Genomic DNA, 25,221 nt, shown 5'->3' with positions numbered 1-25,221 from the left:
GGGAAATTTTGTTAAAAGTAAAGATCAGGATGACTCTGCAGTGGTGATAAACGTGTCCAAGAAAGGTATGAGTATGGTAAAAAGAAGTAGAATCATGAAGGAAACATTTTCTGCCCTGCCTGACCCTACTGCTGTAAAATTGGTCTGACTACCCACTTTCCTCCTAACATCCTCATAACCCCTCCCAGAGAACAGCCTGTGCTGTATTGTACAGTTGTCCCCAGATGTACAGGTACACCTAATGGCCCAGTGACCAATTGTCTCTGTTTGCAATACAAGAGGGGTGGAACCTCAAAGCAATGTGAGAGATGTTCCAAACTGCCCTTATTTTTATATATATTTAAAAAAAAAAGTTGACCACCTGTAAGTGCTCTAGCCAGAGCTCTGTACATCCTCCACAGTCAAGAGCCAACCTCTTTCTAATCAGAGGTGGCTAAAATTGACCCTGCAGCCTCTGAGAGAGTCCTTCAGTATCATTCAGCATCCTTTCCCAACTGAACAGAAGCACTGAGACTTGTTTCAGTGGGAAATTAAATGGGAAGTTAATTCTGCAAAACTAAGTTATCYGGCCTCCTTCTATGGCCAACAAAAAGGGATGAACACCTGCAGAGGGTGAAGAGTGATAAGTCTGGTCCCCCTCAGACACTGATAAGGGATGGGATGAATGTYTCTCTACAGGTGTCTCCTTCCACTGATCAGAGGGTGGAGCCTAGCTGTCTCCTCTTCCTCACATATCGCTAACTTTTAGATAAATAAGGTTAGATAGGCTGTGCCCTATACATCCCATCTGCAGCAGCCCTCAGAGGAGGAAATACAGTAATATACGTACAGGATAAGACAATGATGTCTTTACTTTGCCATTGTCCTAGTCTTGGAATAATCATTACAGCAACACAAAACARCCCTGAAAGGAACAAAATGTCACTGAGCTACTCACCGAGTAATATRATGATGCAGAGAAGAATGGCAATAAGAGCCCCAGTGCTCAGACCAGTAGGATGAATCAAGGCTTCTGCATTACAGGACAGCATCTTCCCTCGATGGTCACAAGCACACACTCGAATAGTCACCGTTTCAGTGCTGCTCTGGATGGGGTAATCATTGTCTGATATTACCACTGGCAAGAAGTAGGTGCTTGTTTCATGCCGGTTRTATCTGGTTTTTCGGGTGAAAATCCCTGCTGTGTTGTCTGGAAACACAAAGCATGCATTAAATCTTCACCTGAAGACTGAAAACAAGGATGAGATAATACAGAAAAGTGGGGTTCCTAGAAATTCACCTCTGTTGTCCTGTAGTGTAAAGTTTGAGCTGCTGGCTGCCTCAGGAGCTAAGGAGAATGAAAACTGATGTCCATTGTAAGAGTCATCTTTATCAACAGCACTTAACGTTTGGATCAGCTGAAACAATAAGAACAAAATAATCTCCTAAGTCAGTGAACTTCATGTTTATTTGTACTCTAAAGAAAAAGTAAAAGCAATTTTTTTATTAATTTTTTCTTCCTCTTCAAGCCAGATGATGTTGCTATAGTGAGCTTAAGAAATATGGTCCACATGCTGCTGATGTTCCAGCACCAGCATACTGGACACGATTTAGGAACACCATACCATTATATCCCATACCATCAGCAAGTAACAAAATGAATTTGAAAGTTGGCAGGAAAAYCATGTTGATTTCAACAGAAGGTTTGGGTTGATGCCACTCCAGATGGGTAGGAAACYTCTGTATGTGACAAGCAGTAGAGAKGAAAGGTGAGACAGTCCAAGMTGACTTTATATTTATCTACCCAAATCTCATGTTACAGCAATTGTTTGTCTGAATCTTCCAAATCATTGCTGCTTTGAACTACTCAGCAACAGGAGTGGCAGACTGAGAGTTATCTGTCAGGAAAYAGTTGTATATTCAATGTTGAAATAGAGACAGGACCTGTAACACATCTGAAACTGTTTTTGAGTGAGACAGTGGAGGGGCCTGAATAAAGCAGAGAATCAAAGAATGAAAATGAATCAGGGGTAACAAGGTGCAATACAGAAAAWAACATTCAAAAACATGCTGTCATGTTAACTGGAAGAATACTAAGTGAAATCAGATACTGTGCAGCCAGTTTAATTTTGCAATTAAGTTTGATGCAATGCAAAATACACCCCTTGATGAGGTAATGCAAGAGTAGYAGCAAAACTCATTTAATTTGGAATATTTTCTTAGTACAAGCAGACAACACACCTGTTCTGCCTTTGCATTTTCACAGACGAAGGTCTCGTAAAACATGGCAAACTCTGGAGCGTTGTCATTTACATCCAAAACCTTAATGAACACTGGGACACGGCTGCTTTGTTTGGGGTTGTCTGAAATGACAAAGCCAGAATGGAGACTTTATTTAGCCCAGTTACCAACTCAGTGCAGCAAAAGCAAAGGGCAGACCTTCTCTGCTTCTTCTCACTCACGGCACTCCAGTTATATTTTGTTGATTTCTGGTGAATGCTTTRCAGGATGAATGTGGTATCATTACTCTAATTCTGCATAAACTATAAAGTTTAGATTGAGTAGGAGCCCAGGATTTACAAATTCCTTTGACCATTCCAAGCATGATATGAATGTATGTGTAATATATGTAAATATAATACAGGGGCTAAATTAAATCTATGTATTAGCCTAATGGATAATGTTYGGTGGCAGTGAAGTATCTAGAACATACTCCTTTCCTTAGCTCTCAAACAGGAAGACTGAATAGTCATGAGGATGAGACTGAGTGGGTTTTTTCCTCTCCACTTGTTAAATACAATACCCTGTGCCCTACAAATCTTGTGGCACAGTTCCTTTAGCTACCACGATTGTCATTATTTCATAGAAACAGTAACTGCAGCTCTGACCACAGATGCTTTCTAATTTATTGTGARTTCACTTGGCTGTTGTTCTAGAGTAAATACTGACATTATCACCTGAAGAATACAAGCAATATACAGAGCATCCAGATCCCCCTAGGTAAACAATCAGTTCTTTCCCTATAAGGTCTGCACAGTGCCAAGAGATGGAATTTGACAAGGATATTCCTGAGCATAGATTACTGATGAAAATATTGTCATATTTCTGGGTAAAAATGAAAACACGTGGAAATATATAGAAATGTCTATACCACAATGAATASACCATTCCTTTTCCTGTTGGGAGAACACAGGCTTTAGTCAAAAAGGTACACAGAATAAGGAAGAAAAGCAATGTCATCAACCTTACCTAGAGCCATAGATGGTAAAGTAAGCAAGATTCTGAGGCAGAAAGTCACACCACAACAAACACTGACTCCTACAATGTACAAGACCTGGCCCCAAACAAATCTGTCATCATCAATCAAAAGAAACCCAAGAGMCATTGCTGTTGATCTGTCTCCTTTGTGCTCCATATCACACAATATCCACCTAGGAGCAGGTGGGTATGGGAATGTGAGAGAGGGAAATCTGAGGGTAAGAGTGTGATTGAATGAAGTTTCATTTAAAAATAAATACCTTCCCCTCTGTTACATGAGGGCTCATACTGAATTTTTCTATGTTGATTTCCTACTCATGTTAMTATAGTTTATTAATACATTTTAACCTATGATTCAAGTGAAAAATAGTGCAATACATTATTCTACAAGCATTCATTACAGTAGCTTGTTTTCTTTATTATTATATTTATTCATTACAGTAGCTATGTATTCATTATAGCAGCTTGTTGACTTTAATAAAAGTCCTATTAATGTGTTTATCATACTTTTATAAATGTGAAAATGCCTTCTCCAAAATTGGCACTGTGTATTTGTATGACAGAGCTCAGTCATTTGGACAAAATATTGTGCTTTAAGGCTCCACARTCCCATTGCAGTTAATATGATTCCATTAGGCATAAACTTCTTTCTAATATGAGCCATTGGGCTAAAYTCATTCAATGTATAAAATAACAGTTTATGTATAATATAGACTAGGCTGAATTCTGTGCTAAAAYACATCAATAAAAAAGTTGAATTTTTATAACAGGCAGAAATCAAAGGCACTCATTTGAAATCACACGACTGCTGGTAAGACTATTTTGTAGGGCATACTTTTCTAACAAATATATTCAAATATATTGGCAAACGTGTTTCTTCTCCTCTCAAGAAGGAGAATTGTTTTTTTTCCTGCTTTTTAAAACTAAACCTACATATTTTCATTTTACTTCTAGGTGCTTMAGGTTCTCACAATTTAAAATGATACTGTAACAAGCAGAAAAGACATATAAACTCTAGGCCCTAKGAACATATTGTGCCTCTTCTCTGATTTAATGGAAATTAATATACATCTTCAAGGTTGTTTTTTTCTTTTGATTTTTTTGTCACCATGTTTCAAATTATTTGTGCAAATTAATTGATGTAGGTTAATTTGTTTGCATTATCCTTTAATTACTGCTAGGCTCTGTCTCCACAGTTTCAAGAAACTGCTTACATCTATTTCTCTCTATAGGAATACATTTTCTGCTGAGCCAGCAACCAAACTGTTAAAGTGGGGTTTTTTTTCAGAATACAGCCTCAAAGTCCTGCCAATGTTTGACTTACCCTGCAGTGTTAAGTAACAAACATTTAAAAATACTCTGGGAGGTGTCTCTGRCAAATCAGCTGTAATTCTGCAGCTGTGACTCACTAGACCTGTGTCCCGCGTTTCGGTGCCAGTTTGCTGTCTGGCTGTGGCAGAGGTACTGACCCGGTGTTTCACYGACTATTTATCTGCAGCAGTCACAGCGTGATTGATTCTCTGGCCTGCTGAGCAATTGCAGCTCACGCTGGTGAAAAAGGAGAACATTTAAAAATGGAGCAATCTACACTTACTGACAGTTCTAGAAAAAGGCAAAAMMAMYTYYKKWWTTTTTTTYYTTTTTTTACTCTAAAATGAAATCAGGAACGATCATCACTTAAAGGTGTTTCTTTTTATGATTTTATAATTATTTTTTCTGTACCAAAAGGAGCACCCACCTATCTGAAAGCACATCCTGCTTGTAACTTGGCTGGATATCTTTTTAGATTACTTCAGTGAAATGTACTCAGAGCTTGATGAGATGAGATAATGTCACTGAGAGTAATCAGTGATTCTGTGGAATTTAGTGGAATGGGACTGTAAGTAGCCTTGCTAGAAATTTCTGGGTTTAGCCAGGAACAATAAGCCGTGGTACTTTGCAGTCCAGTCTCTCTTGAGACTAAAATCAGTGAAGTGTCCTGGATCAGAACAGTAGCTACATTTCAACCAAAAAATTGCCTTTGGAAGACATATACCATAGTTATGCCAAATTTGGTCTAGGCTTAGCAAAGCACACACTGGGAAGCAGCTTGTTGCAGCCTGAAAGGATTCAGACTAAAGAGGAAAGGCAATTAAGACAGAAGCCTGTGTCAGACATGAGGTTAAACTGAGAGGGTTTGGTGCAGTAGAAAGTCTGTGCTTAGGGGAGGAAGAAACCAAAGAGTACTTCTTACAGATCCTAAGCTGGTTTTCAGACACTGTACAATTTTCTATAATGTGYGTTATTTCAGCCCTGCTGGGGTCAATGCAAGTGCTCTTGCTATTGTCAACACTAAATGTTCTTGCTGTTCTTTCCTTTTTAGGCGTTTGTTTTTCCTCTTCTGTTCTACCCAGGTGCTGCCAGTAGTGTGCAACTCTTTACCCTAAATCTCTCCTACAAGATCTTGATAGAAACACAGCCACCTCACTAACAGTCAGTGTTTGGTGTGCTGAAATCCCATACCCAGCCTTAAAAGGTGCAAACTTTCATGAGAGGGAGAGAACTATTAATGTCCTGTAGTTCCTATAGGCTCATACTCACTACTCCGTCATACAACCCCATTTGCTTGCCCCAGTTGCATTGTTCTACATCGGTTTTCAGTTTTAGAGAAGACTTACAGAATAAAGAAARTTAAGTAACGTTGAGCTCTTTACACTCTTCTCACTGTTAAGTAGGTAATCGAGCCAAATATACATACAACAAAGGAAGCAGAGCTTACATTGTCTCAGAAAAATCAAAAGATTTCTAGACGGAGTTGCAGAGAGATGTTGTGAGAGTCACAGAACTATTGTTTATATTAAAWTTATCTACCATTCCACCATAAACATAGGCACTGTGAGTCTCAAAAGCAAACAGAATTGCATTCCCTGATATTTGAGCATTTGATGTACTTATAGATAATGTATTAAAACAAAGAGGATTGTTTAGTAAGRCCATCTCAAATACACATCCTTACCTTAGACCCCTGGCATTCTGACTTCTAAATCAACATGCAGAGTTATCACACGATTACTACTTTGGAACAATCCTAATCTAAGCGACAGACTGATTTGTAACTAAAGCTTGTAACTGCAAAGGATGCACACAGAGTAAGAAATGGAAATGCATAAAACTGATTAAGRTCTGGGCAGCTACCTCAGCCCAGCCACCTTAGCCTTGTTTGAAAACATCCAGTCTGAATGAGACCGAACTCAGCCAACCAACACAGTTTGCCTTTAAACCATCTGTTTTGCAGCAWGCCAGTTTCAGAATTCAACAACCATGCTCAAAATCTAAAATGGCTATTACTGATCAGAAAACACAGAACTGTTGCCTTTCCTCCCTGCTAAGTTACCTCTTCATGAACTGTGTCCCTAATAAACACCAAAGTGCAGCTAACCTCTTGCAGAGTTACTGCTTCTTCGTTAGTATTGAGTGGACGATCCATAAAGGTGACACATGTCCAGCTGTGCTTTCCACACACTCAGCGAGAAGGATAAATTCATTACAGCAGGGACAGGAGTCGTATTTAGGTTTAACTTACTGATCTCTGCTGCTATYACTGTAATGTTGTGCCACAGCAGTGCTTCCCGGTCAAGGGGTTTTGAAGTGAATATCGAACCATTTCCTGAATTGATGTTGAATACTCTGTCCATATCAGTGTGACGATCTACAGAGTAYCTGCAAATACAGAGACAGGGTTAGAGGAATGCTTTTCTTTTAATTCCTGTGTTCTGAAACCATTTTCTAAGACTAGACATCAAAGAGCTAGTAAATGGGGTTTCCTTTTGTTTTCAGCACAGGCTTCAGAGTCTTTATGTATTCRCACAAAGAGCTAGCTCTGAACTACTGGATAATGACACATTGGAGGTTTGATTTAGAAGGTGGAGTATTGTCACTGAATAAATGAATTGCTGCAGAATTTGCATACCTCTGAGAATCATCAAAGATTTGTTTTTAGTGAAAAATGTGAAGTCTGTGTCCTGAAAGATATGAAGTTTATTTTAAGGCTGAGTTGGCTTTTCCTTTATAAAGCCCTCTTTTWATGGTTTGATATCTCAACTGTTCCAAATCATTTTTGATACAAAATTTGACAGCTGGGGTGCATTTGTGCCTTTCACTTCCCAGTGTTTAAAAAGGCTGCCCGCCCAAACCAAGTCAGCACGGAACAGAGGTTCATTATTCCACATACACATATCACACAAAGGTTTGTTGTAACTCATTAAAACTAACATTCTCAGCCCTACTTGATGGTATCTGTGTGTGAAAATGAATGCTAACAAGCTCTRGATGAGCTCAGAGTCTAAATACAGACTCAAATTTTCAATCTGATCTTTTGSTTTTTCAGCTGAACTAAATCCAAGTTTAAAAGTAGAACTCTCCACCTCCCGGGAGAGGGTGCTACCACCTTGATCCAAATGCTGTGACTTAGTTTCATCTCTCCTGAAGATTCTTGCATAAATTATGGAGGTTTTGACAGAAATATGTCTCTGATGTTGCCAAAGCAAGGATGCAATTGCATTATTCTGCTCCTGTTTCAAGCCCAGCCGTGTGCTCATGCACAATCCAGGGCAGATCCTCAGGAAGTCCAGCGTGTCGATGGAGACACAGCAGCAACTGCTGTCCCTCGTGTCCACACAAGGATAAGGATAACGACTGAGCTGATAGGCAGTCAGATGAAAATTGGGCCAGGAGAATGACTGGYAGAGTTCACTGCCACTACACAATTCAGGGGAATGCAGAGGCTGAAGAAAAATTTYTCTTCCTTGCTCTGCTCTAGAAGCAGCTGCAAGACAAGTCCTTTATTCACTGATTTCCTAGTGCCTGTGCAGTGTCTCTTAAATTCTGAGAAAGACTCTGCATGAAAGAAACAGAAATTAGAGGAAACCGGCTGAAATGACATTATGACAAAAGTTTAAAATTTACTGACTTGCTAATTATCTTGTAACTGATTTTTTTTCTTTGCAAATAAGAGTGGGATACAATGCCTGCAGCAGATTAGACTTAYTAGATCTTATTCCAAAATGAGAATTTAAGTTTAGACCTTTCTAAACAAAACAATCGCACCTATTAATTATTTGCACTAAACTGTTATTCTTTTTCCATKATAAATTCCTAGGGAAGCACCCAAATGACATTCAAAGGTACTTGCACAAAAAGCTAACATTTTTCAGTAGGWCTTGCACAGGCATACCTTGCTAGTTCTTCAGATTTAGTTTTCATTCACAGCTGTCACTCTAGTGACAGCACTGCAGTTTTGGCTGCAGGAAGTCAGCTGTGGTGTCACTGACTGAGTTCCTTTATGCAGCATTGCAGTGCTCCCATCAGCTTGAAAAGTRTTGCTTTGTCCAGATCTAAACAGGATATGCGAATCTGTTGACTTGGCTGAAATGTTTAATGGGAACAAGTTTACACAAACTGGTCTAACTCTTCTATATTTTGACAATGTAAGTATTTGATATGGTAAACATTCCATTTTAACTTTAGTTCATTCAGGCTTTTATACGATATGTTGGCATCTTATGAATTAAACTATTTTTTCAGATTTCTGTAGCTCATTTCCACATCTTTCAGCTGAAATACTTCAGCATTTCCATTTTGCAGTTAAATCTAGATTTTGCATTCTTCTTTGTAATGAAATATCAGGATTTTCCATAGATTAACTGTTCCAGCTAACTGTAATRCCATGTTTCAGACTCCTATTCAGCAAGACATTTAAATAAGCAACTAGCTTTAGGCATGAGTTGTATGTTCACTGGGGTTTCTTTCTTCAATTTTACTTTCACTGCAGCTTCATATTTTGAATGGACTTAAAATATCTTACTGTCTTAACACATTTTAATGCCTTGGTGTATTGCAATCACTATCTTTGTAAGATTTCCCAAATTCAATCTGTGGTACAGTATTCCAAAGGGGAAAAAACAATGTTCTGGACTTTTTCTAAGATTACCAGGGCTGTGACATTGAAGAAATTTCTTCAAGATATTAAGAATTTTAAGGTACAAGTATTTGTAAAGCCATATTCAGTCATTTGTACAGTAGAAAATCAAACTCATTAAAAAACCAAAAAAACAAAAACAAAAAAACAAAACCAGGAGAGACAGTTTCTTAATGGAATGTTAATTTTATTTCTTCATATCCCAAAGAAAATACATACAAGGTCAGTGCAGTTAAAGCATGTTTCAATTAYACCATTAAATCTGGTCTAGAAGGATGATTTTAATAAGCTAGACTGTCACTTCTGTTTCTCGGTTTGCATAATCCAGTCTCTTTTGATCAAGGATTTTTAATTATGTTGAATTGGTRGTGATTCTGACTTCTGGATCACAACCTAGTAAGAATTAAGTAGACAACATCAAACTAATTTTTACATTTCTTTAGTGAAATTACTGGTGTGCATTCCTCAGATTTTGAGGACTTCATCTCTTTCAAGCTTTGAGGAATTGACAAGCTAGCAAGTTAAAAGGTATCTATGCAGACTCCAGTCTCGCCTTGTACATAACAGGAAGAAGGGAAGGGTAAAAGAGAGAATCTAACACATGCAAATATGTTGTCAGTAAAATACACAAACAAAATTTAGCCTTACATTTGTTTGCAGATCATTTTCATCTGGGATACTTTAGTAAATCAAATCACAGCAGGAAGACAGTTCCAGTGACTGATGAACTTCATTATGCCTCTGAGGAGTTACTATAGCAAAAAAACTCAGCTAGCAATTTAAAAAGATGTGATGTACAGTACAGCAGTGCCAGTTTCAGCATTATTTTTTTATCAGTATGCAGAGATTCATATTATTTCTGTGTAGATCAAACACAAGCAAAATGCAAAACTTTTTTTTTTTTTTTTTGTAGCACAGCTGGACAGCAGAGTGCTACTGAGGGGCATGTTAATGTTACTACACATGGRCACAAATATAGCCAAACACATATTKATGTATTTTTGTATTTTCTCATGTCATGTCAGAGCAAAACTTATAAGTAAGACTTAGACTGATGCAATTTAACTCCACCAATACACAGGTCACAAATGATTATACAGTCTTACAACCAGGGCAGATACCCACTTCATATTTTGCTATCCCTTCATTGCCTTCTGATGCTCAGCAGCTCTCTGTCTAATGTAACCACAAGTCAGGAAGATTTGTGGGTCAGGAAGGGATGTGTGTGTGAATTTTTCATAATGCATTTTCATAATGATATTGTGAAGGTTTCCTTTAATGGAAGATCAAAAGGGCTTTCATCTAACAGAGTCAGGGCTCAGTTTGTTTAAGAAGAGAAATCTTCGCTTGAGTAGAGGAGAAAATGGAAGGTTTTCATTGTAATATCAAGTGTCTAAAGATTTTATTTTTAACCATCAAGAAAATTGACAAGCAAGTGACAAGTCATATATATACAGCCTAATTGCATCTTTCCCAAAGCTCAGAGTGAAAATCAGATTTAGCATCTCTATTGCATGATAGAAAAAAAAAATTACCCTGTCAAAAAGATGCAGACTCAACCCATGCCCCTAAATTCTGGCAGATACCCAAGATATTAGCACCATAAAATTACATTTATTGCAAGTTAACATCTCTCAGGCTACTGCTCTCTGCTGATTTCCTTTCTTTTTTACTGATTTTCATTTTTTTCCTAGCTATATTTATTTCTATTACTCTAACCTCTTTCTCATTTTTCTTTTTCTTCTTGCACTTGGCTGCTGCATGCTATTAAGGTAAAAAGTAGACAAGCTTTCTGCTGCATGGCATCTGTTTTGACACTTCTACTAAATTTTTCTCAATAACTATCTGATACTTAAATATGCAAAGTACTTATACGGTATTAAAGAACTGCCCTTTGAAAGTTAGATAAGTTTTAGCACACACATTCAATTAACAGCAAAGAGCCGGTAGGCAGTGCTCAACAATGAACAGCACAGTCCCTATCCACTGTAAATCACTTATAATTAGGAGCTGGTGCTGGTGTGAAATGCAAATGGTTGTAGTTATCACCACAGGGAAGGAGGGAAGCACTCCCCTTATTCTCCAGTGCCATTAGATATAAAAGAGCAGGTTCCTATGAAGGCTGCAAGGGGCCTGGGTGTCACCCCAACCAATTTTTCATCTTCATGCTGGCATGCCCATGAAAATGTGCCACAAAAGATGTTCATTCTGTCCCGGGGCTTCGCCAAAGTCTGCACAACATTATGCTGCTCTTAAGCGACTGTGCTTGGCTGCCCCTGAATGCCCATAATTTTTGCTTGTCATGATAAAAATTTAAGAAAACCTTGATAAAAGTTAGAAGGTCTACTCTTGAACAAGAATTCATGTGTAGGGGATGCCATGCAAACTGAAAATAGAGTTTCTGGCAGAAACATTTTCGATTTAGCTTCTTCATCTCGGAAATTAAATGATAATATTTACTGCTCTCACAAGATGAGCTAAGAGMTTAAAACTTACTCGTTACTGTATGATATGCTGACAAAAGATAGTTGYTTGCAAAAGTGAAAAGTAATGATGGACTAGATTTTTATTAAAACCTCACTGTCCTATTCTGATCAAAGGCTACTATGCAATTTCAAAGATGCCCAACTCAGAAACCTTCTCAAAACTGACCTGGATTTGATATTGCTGCACTTTTCAATTCCTCCTCTTGCTGCTTTGTCAGAAGTAACGACTTTAATTAAAGCCCACAACTATTTACAAGTTCTTTTATACTCTATCCAACATGACTTCAGTAYTCCAGCATGCACTGAAACAACACACTTCTTAATTTACAAGAAAAAGACTTAGGTATAGCCACTCCAACCTTAACATTTCCTCCATTTCCTCTAAGATTAGTTTATTGATTCATGGCAAGTGTAATTTATGAAGCTCATGAGACTGACTCTTATCTTACAAACGTGACACTGATACAGGTGAGATCAGAGCCCATGTATGCACATGAGCTGATTCTGAGGCATTTCTACCTGCAATTTACAGAAGATGAATGTGGCCTCTTAAGCAGGTCTGGACAAATGRAAGAAGAAAAGGCTGCTGAATCATCCCCCTGTCATACAGCCAAGAGGATGCATTGCACTGGAAAATGTTAAAGGTGGAAGGAGAACACTCAGATTTTCTTAGTGTCCTTTTTGCAGTACATTTTTTTTGTAGTAGAAATAACATACATTAGTTACTGAAGAGATATAATTCAAGATGCAAAGGCCATGCAAACACATTCACACAAACCTAGATAAGCTCAAGCACGAGAGATCATTTACCATGTACAATACTCCATATTTGAACATGCCCTACAATTCACATTGTTACAAGTGATGGGTTTTWGTGTGTGCTGACATGATAAAAGCAAAACTAGAGCTGTAAAAAATCCCCAGACAAGCTGAAGTAGTATATGCTTACTTGACAGGGTTCTTGGCAGCATCTGGATCCTGAGCAGTGACTGTTCCTATTACACTGTTCACTGGAACATCTTCTTTCACTTCCATTATGTATGCTGGTCTGCTGAACATGGGGGGTTCATCCACATCCTCCACCTGAATCCTGACTGTGGCTGAGTCCTTGAATGGCCCCAGGTACAGGAATCGAGGGTCCACGTGAGTGTTGGTRGCTTCCACTTTGAGAATATACAAGTTTTTACTTTCGAAATCCAGTGCCTGGGAAGAAAAAAACCCAAAGTTTGAGAAGGCTGTGGRGATTTCTTTGACTCTCAGCCAGATGAGCAGGATGAATGGTGGGAAATCACRGAGAGGTCTGTGCTAGGTAACAGGAGCCTGAACTGGGATTRAAATGCCTRCAGAAASGAGAAAGRGCTCTATGCCCTGACAATACATTAAGAAGAAAACCACTATTCCAAGGAATTTTATGCCTGGTGTCCTTAAGACCAGGTAGTTTTCTCAAATGGCCTTAACTCTTCATGTCTGTTATTCTGTCATTTTTGGCATTTTGATGATTTTTTGTCTATTTCTTGCCCATAAGCACCACAYTCTACAGGAGGGACGTTTTTCTAGGTATTGCTTGTTTCATCACTGAAATGAAACACTGTGACAGCCAGTGTCTGGATATGCACAACCACCCACGAAGCCAAACAAACAGGATTTTATGAGAGTCTATGACTATAACCCACACTGTTAAAACTACGAAGAAACAGCATTTAGATACTCTTTGTCACTACTTGGAGAAATGTGGGRACAGAGCAGTCACCCTGTTTTTCCATTACATTGCAGAAGATTCACAGCTTCTGTCAGCAACAGACAGAAATGCAAACGGAGTTAGACTGATATCATAATCAGACCCTGGAAGGCATCTCCTAAAAAAACAAGTAATGACAGGTGTCGTACTGATATCAACAAGCAAGTGAATGTTTGGAAAATCTAAACAATGTCCATCTAGTGATGACTGAACTTGAACTGATGAAGGATGATATCTGYAACCTTATCAAGTTTGCCTGATAACCCACTGTAAAAAATATTTCTTAAACCTTTTCTGACAACCAATGTGCAACCTAATAGATGATGTCCACTGTGATCTCAGAAAGCACTTGTTTTTTTTCTAAAGCAAAGCATGTTGTTAGATCTATTAAATTTTTACAAAATGTGAGTCAAAAGAAATTTGTCTACGTATTTCAATATATTATAGCTGCACAAATCAGCATCTTCTGATAACGCAAAACAGGCAATGTGATACTTATTATTTCTGTTGTCCGAACACAATATACCTTAGTATATACCTATACTAAGTGGACAAATCCTGTAAGCATAATAGGCAGAAAATCCCAGTTGGATGGTGGTGCTTCTTTGAGTTTTTATTGGGTATGTTCAGGATGTAATTTTTTTTTCTCAGTTGCAACCCCCTCCTCAGGTCACTTACTGTCTCAGGTCCTCCAAAGTATGTGCATTCTTTTAGTAAAGGAGGTTTAAGAGGAAAGATACCAAGAAGAAACTTTATGTATAGAAGAAACTTTACATAGGTAATGTTGAGTTTCCCAATGGCTAAGAATTCAAATTAACAAAACCTACATGTTGCACTAAAATTTAAAAACAAATATGTSCTGGAAAATGTTTTGATAGATGTTTCAGAGGCTGGGATTAAGTGTGTTGKGTACCTTTTTCACAGTTATAATTCCTTCCTGCGTGTCCTTGTCTGTGGTGATTCCAAACATGTCATATCCATCCCCCTCAGTGATGCTGTATTCAATCTCTGCATTTTCATCCACGTCAGCATCGTTGGCTTTTATCCTGCCCACTGGGGAGTCGAGTGGTGTGGATTCAGGAGCTCTGAACTGRTAGGTGCCTGCAGCAGAGAGGGAAATCAGGTGAGTGAGTCCCAGGGTGCTCTGGGTGCCGTGTCCCGTGCGCAGGTGACCTGGAGAGCCACAGTGCCCAGACCGTCCTGGGCAAACGCCTTCAGCTCCTGCCGTGCCTCCAGTGGGTAAAAGTGACTTGTTTTTCTACCTGCCTTCTCAWRTGGAGGATGGGCATTTTGCTTTGCYACAAAYRTGTAACTTTAGGAACARATGTCYCTTTCTGGACATTCTCATGGTCYCTGTTTGCCRTATCAGAATTGTGTAGGAAAAATGTCTTGAGGCCAAAGGGCAAATATTAAAAACTGTCAGAAGCCAGYGCAGCTTAGTAACACTAAAGCTGAATCCAGCTCAAATGCCAATTAAAAATATACTACATTGGATTTTGGTCTGAAAAAAYCTCAGCTTGTGGAGTGTTGGCATTATGAAGCTGTATCTTCAGCTTTTCTATTGAAGACGCTTATGTCCAGAGATGTGTAATTAACTCATTGGGAGAAGAGTGCTATATTTCTTCTTAAGTTGCTCTAATTTAAATGGAAACTCTTTGCCCACAGCTAAGAACAGACTTTGAACCTAAATGACAAGTTGCTTCCAATAACTTTCCCAGTGACTTAACTGCCAAAGCTCAGTGATTTGTCTGATAGTATCTGCAATTATTTTCTGTWACAGCTGCTCTTGACTTTGACACACACTGACACTGTTGATACACAACACACAGAAAGCAGTTAGACAAAGTAAAAAAGGGGGAAAAAAGAGAGAGAAAGAAGTAAAGAGAGGGAAAGAGAAGAGGATGAAAGCTGAATCACTTTGAATCCCTTATGGCCATGAATAGTCATTCATAGAAATTACTTTCTAAGACAGCTTGCTCAATTGATTCCCATAAGTATCACACAGATATCCACTGAATTATTTGAGATAGGGGAAGTAAATAGGCAGAAACACCTGATATATTTATGTATGTGCTTTTGTTTCTGTATGCAAAGAATATAGGAAAATGCACTGAAGYAAAAGCTTTCTTGTTATAAATACTCATTTCTATGGAATTGCTCTTGGGATATTTTTGCACACCTAAATAAATTTGTTTCACAACTTAAATATATTAGRTTACAACAGATACCTTAAAATGCTATAAATCACGAACAAAGTCTGAAAGAAAGAATGGTGATCAAGAAATACATGTCAAAGTTACTTAATATGTAGAAAAAATAGAAATTGTTTCTGCACATTAATTCACCTCTCAGACTGGCAACTGGAGTAGAAACATTAAATATTTGTTTCTCAGTTATTGCAATTAACCTTAGCATGATACTACTGCTTACTCATGTGTTCTCTTTTGCTTTCCTAGAGGAAATTTGATACTCAGTAARTTCACAGTAGAAGAAACAATATCTAAGGTGAATAAAAAACCACAAGAAGAGCCATTTTTGTCCATTTTACTSCTACAACACAGAATGTAAATATTCCATACTCTGGGGGAAGCGAGGTGGGTTGTCATTCACGTCAGTCAGTGTGATGTTCACGGTGGTGGTTCCTGATAATCCGCCCATCTGGCCTCCCATGTCTTTAGCCTGGATCACCACTTGGTATTGCTCCCTATTTTCACGGTCCATGTTCAGTAAAGCAGTTTTAATAATGCCTGTAAACATGAAAATTAAAAAGTGGGGAGTTCACGGGTAGCAACTTTGATGGAAGTTCCTATTAAAAAACCCTGGCAGTCTAAAGAACAAAACAATCTCTGTGCAGTAAGTAAACTTTGCCCTGTACAAATATTTACTGTTATGAGACGGTTCATTAAATTACAGACTTGTCATGTCACATCTCAGGCTAGTGCCTGTGTGACAGACACAGTATTAGTGGTACTCACAGAAAGATGTTCTACTTATTTGTGAGCCGTGTTATTTTACATAACTATTTACCCTCTTTCAGTTCCATGGTAAAATCTCTCACTGAACTGGAAAAAGGCTGTTTGTTCATTATTTTGACAGATGTGGTATTAAAAAAAAAGAAAGCTAACTTCAGCAAGACATCATTAAAGAGTGCAACAACATTAAATGGAAGAAGAGAAATTAATTAAAAAAATTATGAGCATCCAAACATGCCTGAGTATATATATTTCTATTAATACATTGATTGAAATTATTTTCCAGTCACTTCCTTCTTCAAAGGCACAAATACCACTCATACGGCCCACCCCTACTGAAATTCAACCATTCAGATTTACCATGAAGCAAAATGTTTGCATTCTCACTGGATGTCTTAAGGTAAGAACTGACTCCTACAAAGGAGGTGAAACTCACGCACTGAAATTCATGACAAAATTCACAGTGGCTTTGAAAGAGACATGTTTCACTCTAGGAGTTCTGCAATCAATTTCCATGGCAGGAAGATCAAGACTGTGGTTTACTTAGCTTCCCTTGCCCCATTCAAACCTCTTGATAAAAGTTTATTACTGGTGAACTCCCAGCTACTTTATCCTTATTATGACTCAGAAGAGCACACAGTATACTGTCCAAGTCAGAAAGAGTGCATCAGTGCAAAACCGGTGGCTTCTGTTATCTAATACCTTATGCTTGAAGGGAAGCTCCCTTTGATCTTGGCTCTCCCTCTTTTCAGAATCGTGTATGCTCTTTCAACTCAGGTTTCAGTTTGAGACATATAATCTCTCCTTCCTTTCCCCTGCCTGAGTCTCTAACATTTATATAAGAAACAATCCTAAACTTGATTAATTGCCTGGCACAATCTATTTCTTTCCCGTAAGGGTGCTGAGGAGAACCGATTTCCCCAGCTTACAGCAATCTAACACAGTGGATGTTTCCGTGGATGGTGTTTCTTCAGATCCTTTGTTCCTTTTAGGAAAATTTAGTTAGAAAGCTTGGGTAGAGACTGTCTATGTAGTCAGGTAGTCAATGGTACACCAGATTCACTCAGACAGAATACATAAGTTTTACATGCACAGGCTCCAAAGCTGTCTGTTAGTCAGACCATTAAAAATTCCAGTCACTGTGTATAATTTAAACATCTTCCAAAAACAGAACTCAGAACTTTAGGATTCTATTTGTGATCTTCTAGTTTAGCGCAACAGTCAATTTTACCTCTTCTATCATTACTCTTAATTAAGATTTCTTTCATAAAATTAGCATTAAAGTGATATGTTGCAGATGTACAGAAATTATAATTACTTTAAACAAGTTTTGAAGAAGCAGGAGAAAAAAACTCACCTGAACAAACCCTCAGTCTTAATTTAGCCACTATGAAGATCTATGAGGACTAAGCACTTTCTTGCACACCCACCTGTTTCTCTCTTTCGTCTGAAAGCCAACCTATTTGGTTTAATTTAAGCAACCACTGTAGTCTCTGTACCCACTGCTTGTTAAAAAATGTTTTAAAACTGGTTCACATCCAGAACTAATTGTATTTATTAGACTTTGCTTGTAAGATTAAAATCATGTAGGTGTCATGTTTACAGATGCATCGCTCTATTAAATTTGTCAGATTTTGCACTGAGTAAGATGTAATCTCTTCAAAGTTTTTTTTACTAATATAGCCTAGCTTGGCTTAGCATGTCATTTTGAATTACAGACATTGTCACAGAATGACAGATAAGGTCCCCTGACCTGTCTCAGATTCAACAGAGAAATATGGTTGTCCCTGGAGTATGCTGTAGACAACTTTAGCACTGTTCCCATATGTAGGATCATCAGCATCAGTTGCAGTGACTTGCACAACAAAAGTACCTGCAATTAAAGAAAATAAAAATTAATAGGTTTTTTCCCATGGCCAAGACAGTTTACGATGTGGTGAAAAAAATCATTCATGTTCAGGTCAGACTTGTGGCAGGAAGTTCGAAATATATTTATTTAGTACAATTCTCTCTGTTCCTAAAAGACATAAACCCAAAATGGTACCTCCCTTATGCCATTGAAACACAGAGTTATTGACTGGACATTGATTGGATCCTTCATCACTTTTCTCYTGAAGGAAACATAAATGCACCCTTCTCCAGATATTGAAAGCATTTGGAATTTGAATCTAGATCAAGAATATACTTTTGCAAATTTACTCATACTCATAAGGTATTTGACATAGAAATGTAGATTTGGCTTTTCATGCGTCTTCTAGAAAAAGAAATGGTGCTGGATCACAGGCAAAGTGTTTAGAAACAAAATAAATCAGCTTACATTTTGGCATTTAAAATCATTTGTGAATAAAGTGTTCGCTTCACATAATAAAATGTAAATATTAGGTTCACACTTCACCAAATGAGTTTTCATCCATGTGACAAGTCCCATGAATGAGAGGAGAGAGTATGCCCCAAAGTCTTTATTTTCATATTGCTTGAGCTTTATTTTAATCTCATTCTTGATTATGATTAATTAATGCTTCTCTCCCTGGACATGATTTCAGATTAGAAATGTGCTTCTTGGAATTCAACCATCCATTGCTATCTGACAAAGAAATCAAAATGACCTCCCTAAGAATCAGAGACAAACAATCAAAACCTGAACAACTTCTCAGGAAAAGATCCCATCTCAAAATAATTTTCCAAGGAAGTTTTTTTTAATTTATTTCTTTCCTTGATTGATTTTTAAAGCTTGATATATTTTAAATCAATAGAAAGATTTCAATGGACTTAATTGAACTTTGGAGCTCTTTCCTTTTGCATGGAAAAAGCAAAAAAGTTCATAGAAARTTAATGGCATATCTAAGAACCAGTGGGTGACAGAAATGTGTACAGCCCCTTCTGTACCTGCCATTTCCCATTTTGTTTACCTTCCTGAATTAAAGAAGGATTGCTGAATAGATCTAGGGGTGGTAATGGCACAGGTGACCATGGAATACCGTATTACTGCACTGCTACTAAATCATGTTAAAAACACGTATTAAACTCTACAGGTGTCACATAACAGAGCTCAACTCACTCTCATTGGTGTTAAACCAGATGGCATCAACTTGGAATTTTTGTGGTAAAACAGAGGAGGCATGTTTCACCTACCTGACACCTCCGACTGCAGAAAACTGCTGCCACTATTTTCCTGGATTTATATTATTTTTTAATGTCTCAAGTACTCTTACTCCAGACTCAAAGAGCAGCTGTCTGTATTTCCCACCTGTAAAATCTGGGCCCTTCAATAACTCTACAGACCAGACCAGACACTGAAACCAGTTATTAGTTAGCACCTACCAACATCTGACATTTCGGGAATGCTGGCATTGTAAACATCCTTTGTAAACATTGGCTCATTGTCATTGATATCATGGATCTTAATGATGAACTCAGATTCTGGTTCCACTGGTCTTCCAGTCCTTCTGTTTATAGCCTGGGCACGGAGGATGTATACAGGCTTTTCTTCCCTGTCTAGTCTCTTTGTGGCCTGGATGTCACCAGTGTTTTCATTGATAATGAAGAGGTCTCCTGCTCCATCTCCAGAAAGGATGTATTTAAGTGATCCATCTCCTTTATCCTGGTCTGAATGCAGCTGGACGTGAAATGGGAATAGGAAAAAAAAAAGAAAGGAAAGAAAAGAAATAAATAATTGGGACACAATTCTAGATACTTTAACTGATATCATGATGCACGCTTTCCTATCAGTAATACTCAGCCAGAAGGCTGTGCACTGCTTTTGGGAAATGAGTTGATACCACARGAGGAGCAGTGAACAGATAGAGTTGTCTTGATGTCAGAATTGAAATGGTCTGCAATATTGTGAGAAATTGCCTGAGGATAACCATGAACTGAAGCTGCAGACCACTTTCCCAAGCTAAATACACATCAATCAACTCTAAATGCTAGTGRCTTAGGTGGAATCTTAGGAATATGTTGGGCAATGATATACTACAGTGGAAAGCCAGCGGATTTGGGAATTGCAGATTTATGTAATACATCACATAGTGCACAGTAAAATAAGCTACTAAATACATACACAAACAGCAGATAAATACATGCAGCCACAGATCTGGCAAACTAAGGGCAGAGGTGGGCATTACAATATCCTAGGCCATTACAACACTGGAAGTGATCAGTTGCCTTATCCAAAGGGACATGGACCAAACTGAAACATGATGGTGGAAAGGGAAAGAAGAGAGTGATGGCAATTAGCATACAAAGCATGAGCTGCCCAAGCCATCATGTTTTTTTTTTTTCCTCAGATGATTTCCACATCTCCTGAAATGCTGCTGAGTGACACAAAAGTTGTGACTGACTAAATTGTACTCTTATGGGCATTCCTTTGAAAATTCCTTATTTATTACCCCTGTCTTAAAAGCGAGGCTACTCAGCTACAATTTATTTTCTTGTTACATTAGATAAAATAAAAATTTAAAAAATGAAACATTAAAATGGCTTCTAAAGTCAGAATACAGGTGATGAAATTAATACGAAAAATCATCTGTTAGGTAGCAGATTCCTGGAAATTGTTTCTTTCATAGAGAAAACATGTTTACTCTTGAGGAGAGCTGGACTTTTTCAACCAGCTCTTTGCTTCTCTTTCTTTGAACAAAAGTTAGGAAAAAAATCCCTGGTGGAGCATGTTGCAAAGCACTTAGCATTGCTGGACAGCATGCAGAGGACAGAAAGATTTGTAGTTTTAAAGAATCTTGGCACAGACTYCAGCAGGGCCTGACTGTGCCCCTACCATGCTGGAAGGGCAGCCTCCAGCATGACCATATGGTCAATGTTTTGGGCTTCCTCCAGCTTTTTGCTCGGATCAGAAATCCACACACAACACAGTCGGTGGCACGGGGCKCCACTGTGTGTGCACATGCCAACGATCCCTAGAGAAACCACGCTCCACGCAAAAACTCTGCCTTTAAGGGCAAAACTCTCTGTCACCACACATTCCAAAACTGTCCAATAATACAAAATATTGTAACTGTGGCATGGTTAATCATTAGCAGACATGATGAAGCATTCCTCTTAATTTTCTCCTTCAGGGAGAAAATGGGCATTCAGTGTAATTTTGCACGGAGCCCTTCCTCTTGATAATAAGAATAGCAATAAGTAGGTTCTGTGCAGAATTTTTCATAAGCAAATTTCACATCCCTTCACAAAACCAGTCAATACCATTTGCTCTGKTTTTTGGATAACAACGTTTCACAGAAGGCTAGTCTTGAAATTTGGAAYAGAGTTTAGGTCTCCTGAGTCTTATTCAGTTGGCCAATTTCCTTGGCCAGGGGGCCTAAAGGAATTATATTATTTACTAGACATAACTTCAGACTCTAAAAAACATCTATCAGACCAGTTTGTTAAGAAGTCAGGCTAGAAGTCTACTGCAGGAAATAATTTAAATAGGTTATTTGAACAGAACTTTCCTCAAAGGCAGTCTGCAACAGAAAAGGCATGAAAATAATTTTGTCTTTAAAACTGTATTTTTATGATTGTTTCACATCAAAAATTCAACTTTTGTTTGCCTTGAAAGCCTGTTTAACTTTGTCTGTCTAATAAYGGGACAAAAACAGCCCTCAGTAACAGACTATCATTAATTCATGTGAGTCATGGAAGAGTGCTGTTTTGAGACTCAGTACAGGCTGAACTCCCAAGCCCATTTTTATCCTCATTTTAATTAAACTTGGTTTCAAAGAACAAACTAGCGAAGAAAGGTCAAGATAGAAAAGGTGTTGGAACCACGCGGGATAGTTTTCCATAGTATTCTTTAACCAGACCAGACTACTTACAGAACTAAAAATGGAAACTTCATGTCAGTTGTTTATTAAATTTCCACTTTTCTTCCAAAGTTATTCCACCCATGTAAGACCCACTGTGGCTCTAGATATGYGGAAAAATATATCTCGGTGTCATCAATGCTGAGAATGAGGTGATCCTCATCTGAGGTTCAATCTTCAGACCTCCACTGAAATCACTAACTTTTGAAAAAACAAGATCCCTCTGGTAAAATTCTTTACAACTACGACACCTTTAGTTTCACAACTTTCCTAAGACATGACAAAACTGAGGGCTGTATGTGGATTATTTACTCTGAGAGTGAGACCTGGGGGAAGTCATGCCCGATGTCTGTAACAGAGAGCTAAGGCTGGCTGAATGCTTATTCTTCAAACCAACAATGAGCTTACAGTGGCATGTCATCATGTGTGACCTCATGAACGTGATTCACAAAGSGTCTCCAAAAGTATGACTGAAATCTATTCTATTTCAGTAAAGGACAGTTTTCACCATAAGGTTTTTGTGGGATAGACCTGTATCACACCACCTGCTTAATTGCTGGGACAATGACTATATTACCAAAAKAGTTTGGATTTTGTTCCCTTCTCTTCAGGAAAAAAAAAACCACAAAAAAACTCGTATTTATTGAAAAAAAACAAAGCCAAGCAGATCTCTAGAAAAGTTTCCCATATATATGACAAATTTGCAACATTCCCTTGTGAAGAAAATATATATTAAAAAAATGTAATATTTTAGATTACTTTTTCTGTCCTCGACTGTTTGTTTAGTAGAAAAGTTCTACCCAGGCAAAGACAATCTTCTGCTTTATTTCTTCTTAAGTGTCACTTTATCTTGAAAGTAATATTTTGTTTGTGTAACCTACATGAAGAGGGAAATWGCTACTGTTACCAGGTTAGAAAAAAATAATTTGAGAATAAAATTAAAAGAGAAAAAAAGGGTGCAAATTGAGTCCTGAAGAAAAGCCTAGAGGTGAGACGTGCTTAAAAATACATTTGATGGGTTATGTATATAAAACTTAACACCWCTGTGAGGTTATGAGGATGAAATTAATGGCAATAACAACCCAYTTCCCTTTTAAGTTGAAGTTACTTCTCACTACCCAGACTCCTTATTGCAAAGAAAGTTTGCTGTGATGAAATATCTGCATAAATTATACTGCAGATGCTTTTAGCAGGACTGTTGCCAGCCAACACAAGATATTATATCTTCACTCTGTTTACTCACCCGTATTGCAAAAGAGTGTCTGTTATCCTCTGCATAAAGTTAGTCAAATGAAAGGGCCTTGGCAGGGAGTCACGGGATAGAATGAAATGTTTGGGACACAGCGCTCAAGTAATCTGGGCTGTATCACACCACCATTACTCAAGACAAAGTTACTTCAGACAGTTTTTTAAAGACTCCAAGACAGATTTTTGCTCCCGTGGGAGCACAGCGTTGCTCGATGGAATTCATTTCAGTTGGTGGGTGGACTGAGCGATACCCCCAAGGAAAGCAAAATTGTGAAGGACTAAGTCTATGCAATAAAAAGTAAATGCATCAGCAATTGCACTGTATTAATATTATAGTAAATTGATTCATTCAGAATCTAATCTGGACACTCTTCTGACATTGTCCATCAATCACTGGCTAARGCTGAAGGTGAATGACAAATTAAAGATTTTACTATGCCCTAGGCATACTTTTTACTCATTTAATACCACTGTTAAGTGAACCATCTGGTTTGCTTTTAATGACTTACAGTCAGATAAAAGCTCTCCAGCCTCCATATTTCTTCTGTTCCTCCCAAATGTCCTGGCCCAAGGCATTCAAATACATCTGCCTGGACATGGGGAAGGCTTCATTCTTCTTAAAGGAAGAGGTGTTTAAAATCCATTCAGGARTGCAGCTCCTTGTACTGGACATTCTGCTTATTGTCATATACATAATTGCTTTAAAATGAAAGCAATTCATCTGGTTTGTTTTTGGTTTGCTTCTGGGGCAGGGCCATGGGGCTGACCTGGGGACACTGCTCTCTAAGCAGGGGGACAGGGACAGTCAGGGCTGGGCGGTGAGCTCAGAGCCCTTTCCTCAACATGCTAAATTCACCTTGATTTGAAACTTTATGAAACATCAGGACCAAAACGGTACAATCGAAGTGAGATCCCACATGTTCTAATAGGTTAAAACTAACCACTAACTTTTTTTGTGTGTTTAAATTGAATACTCTAGAGAGAAGCAGCTTTCCAGCATGGGTGTTTGTAACAAGGTTGTACTGAAAATGTACTTTTACAGTTGTGGTAATTAAATTCCAAAAAATTGAAATTGTAGACCGTGGATATTCTCCAGAGTTAAATAACACCCCTCCTCTACCTCATTCTGTAACACGGATTCAAACAGCACAGCTAATCTCATCTATGAAGTGGCTTTAGGTTATGAAAGACAGCTGTAAATTGCAGTTTAGCTCCCACTAATGTCATATTACTGGTCGCGATACCTGGCAATTCAGGGGGTAAAATGGTTTTCTATTTGCCCTACAGACCGAGTTCCCTTTCCTTCTGTGAATATTACAGGCTTGTCACTGATTTTCAGAGCAGTTACTGAATCCCTTCAAAGATCAAAGCCAATTGACCTTGAGATGTCCACACTGAATGATAAACCTACAATTATCCACAAAYAAGGTGCCTGTTGTGTCTCATTTTCTGTTTGTGTTTTTAAGAGGGACTTGATATTCTGGGGTTGGTGTGGTCACATTTGTGTCTCCAAACACATTATTGAAATGGAGTCCAACTGTTAAAAGAGCAAGCAAGCAGTTGGTAGGTAGCTAACGAAAAGAAATCTGATTTTACTCTTGGGAGTGTTCACAGCACATGGTTTTGCTCCAAATTTAATATATCCCAACACGAAAATACTGTCTAATGTCTAATTAATATATGTCTAATAGGACAAAATAATGTCTAATAATGAACAAATTCAACAACATGAATTGCTTGAAGTTGCACAGTGCAATACCGAAGCATTCAGAAGAAACAAAACATG

At 38.1% G+C, this 25,221-nt stretch overlaps 1 protein-coding gene across 1 annotated transcript in view; it reads right to left on the bottom strand.

Moving 5' to 3' along the window:
* Nucleotides 1-25,221, bottom strand: part of LOC130576818 (cadherin-6) — a 43,976-nt gene that overhangs the window by 2,905 nt on the left and 15,850 nt on the right. Inside the window, exons 2-10 of the mRNA XM_057371745.1 lie at nucleotides 19,711-20,005; nucleotides 18,143-18,262; nucleotides 15,997-16,164; nucleotides 14,331-14,518; nucleotides 12,629-12,882; nucleotides 6,800-6,936; nucleotides 2,221-2,342; nucleotides 1,280-1,397; nucleotides 938-1,189 (exon numbers count right to left, since the gene is read on the bottom strand). Of these exons, the coding sequence (XP_057227728.1) occupies nucleotides 938-1,189; nucleotides 1,280-1,397; nucleotides 2,221-2,342; nucleotides 6,800-6,936; nucleotides 12,629-12,882; nucleotides 14,331-14,518; nucleotides 15,997-16,164; nucleotides 18,143-18,262; nucleotides 19,711-20,005 (1,654 nt within the window). The remainder of the gene's footprint in view (nucleotides 1-937; nucleotides 1,190-1,279; nucleotides 1,398-2,220; nucleotides 2,343-6,799; nucleotides 6,937-12,628; nucleotides 12,883-14,330; nucleotides 14,519-15,996; nucleotides 16,165-18,142; nucleotides 18,263-19,710; nucleotides 20,006-25,221) is intronic.

This window comes from Malurus melanocephalus, unplaced genomic scaffold, assembly GCF_030028575.1.
Source record: "Malurus melanocephalus ecotype Western Australia unplaced genomic scaffold, MMel_1.1 scaffold_156, whole genome shotgun sequence".
Lineage (NCBI taxonomy): Eukaryota > Metazoa > Chordata > Aves > Passeriformes > Maluridae > Malurus > Malurus melanocephalus.
This window is presented reverse-complemented; position numbering and strand designations above follow the sequence as displayed.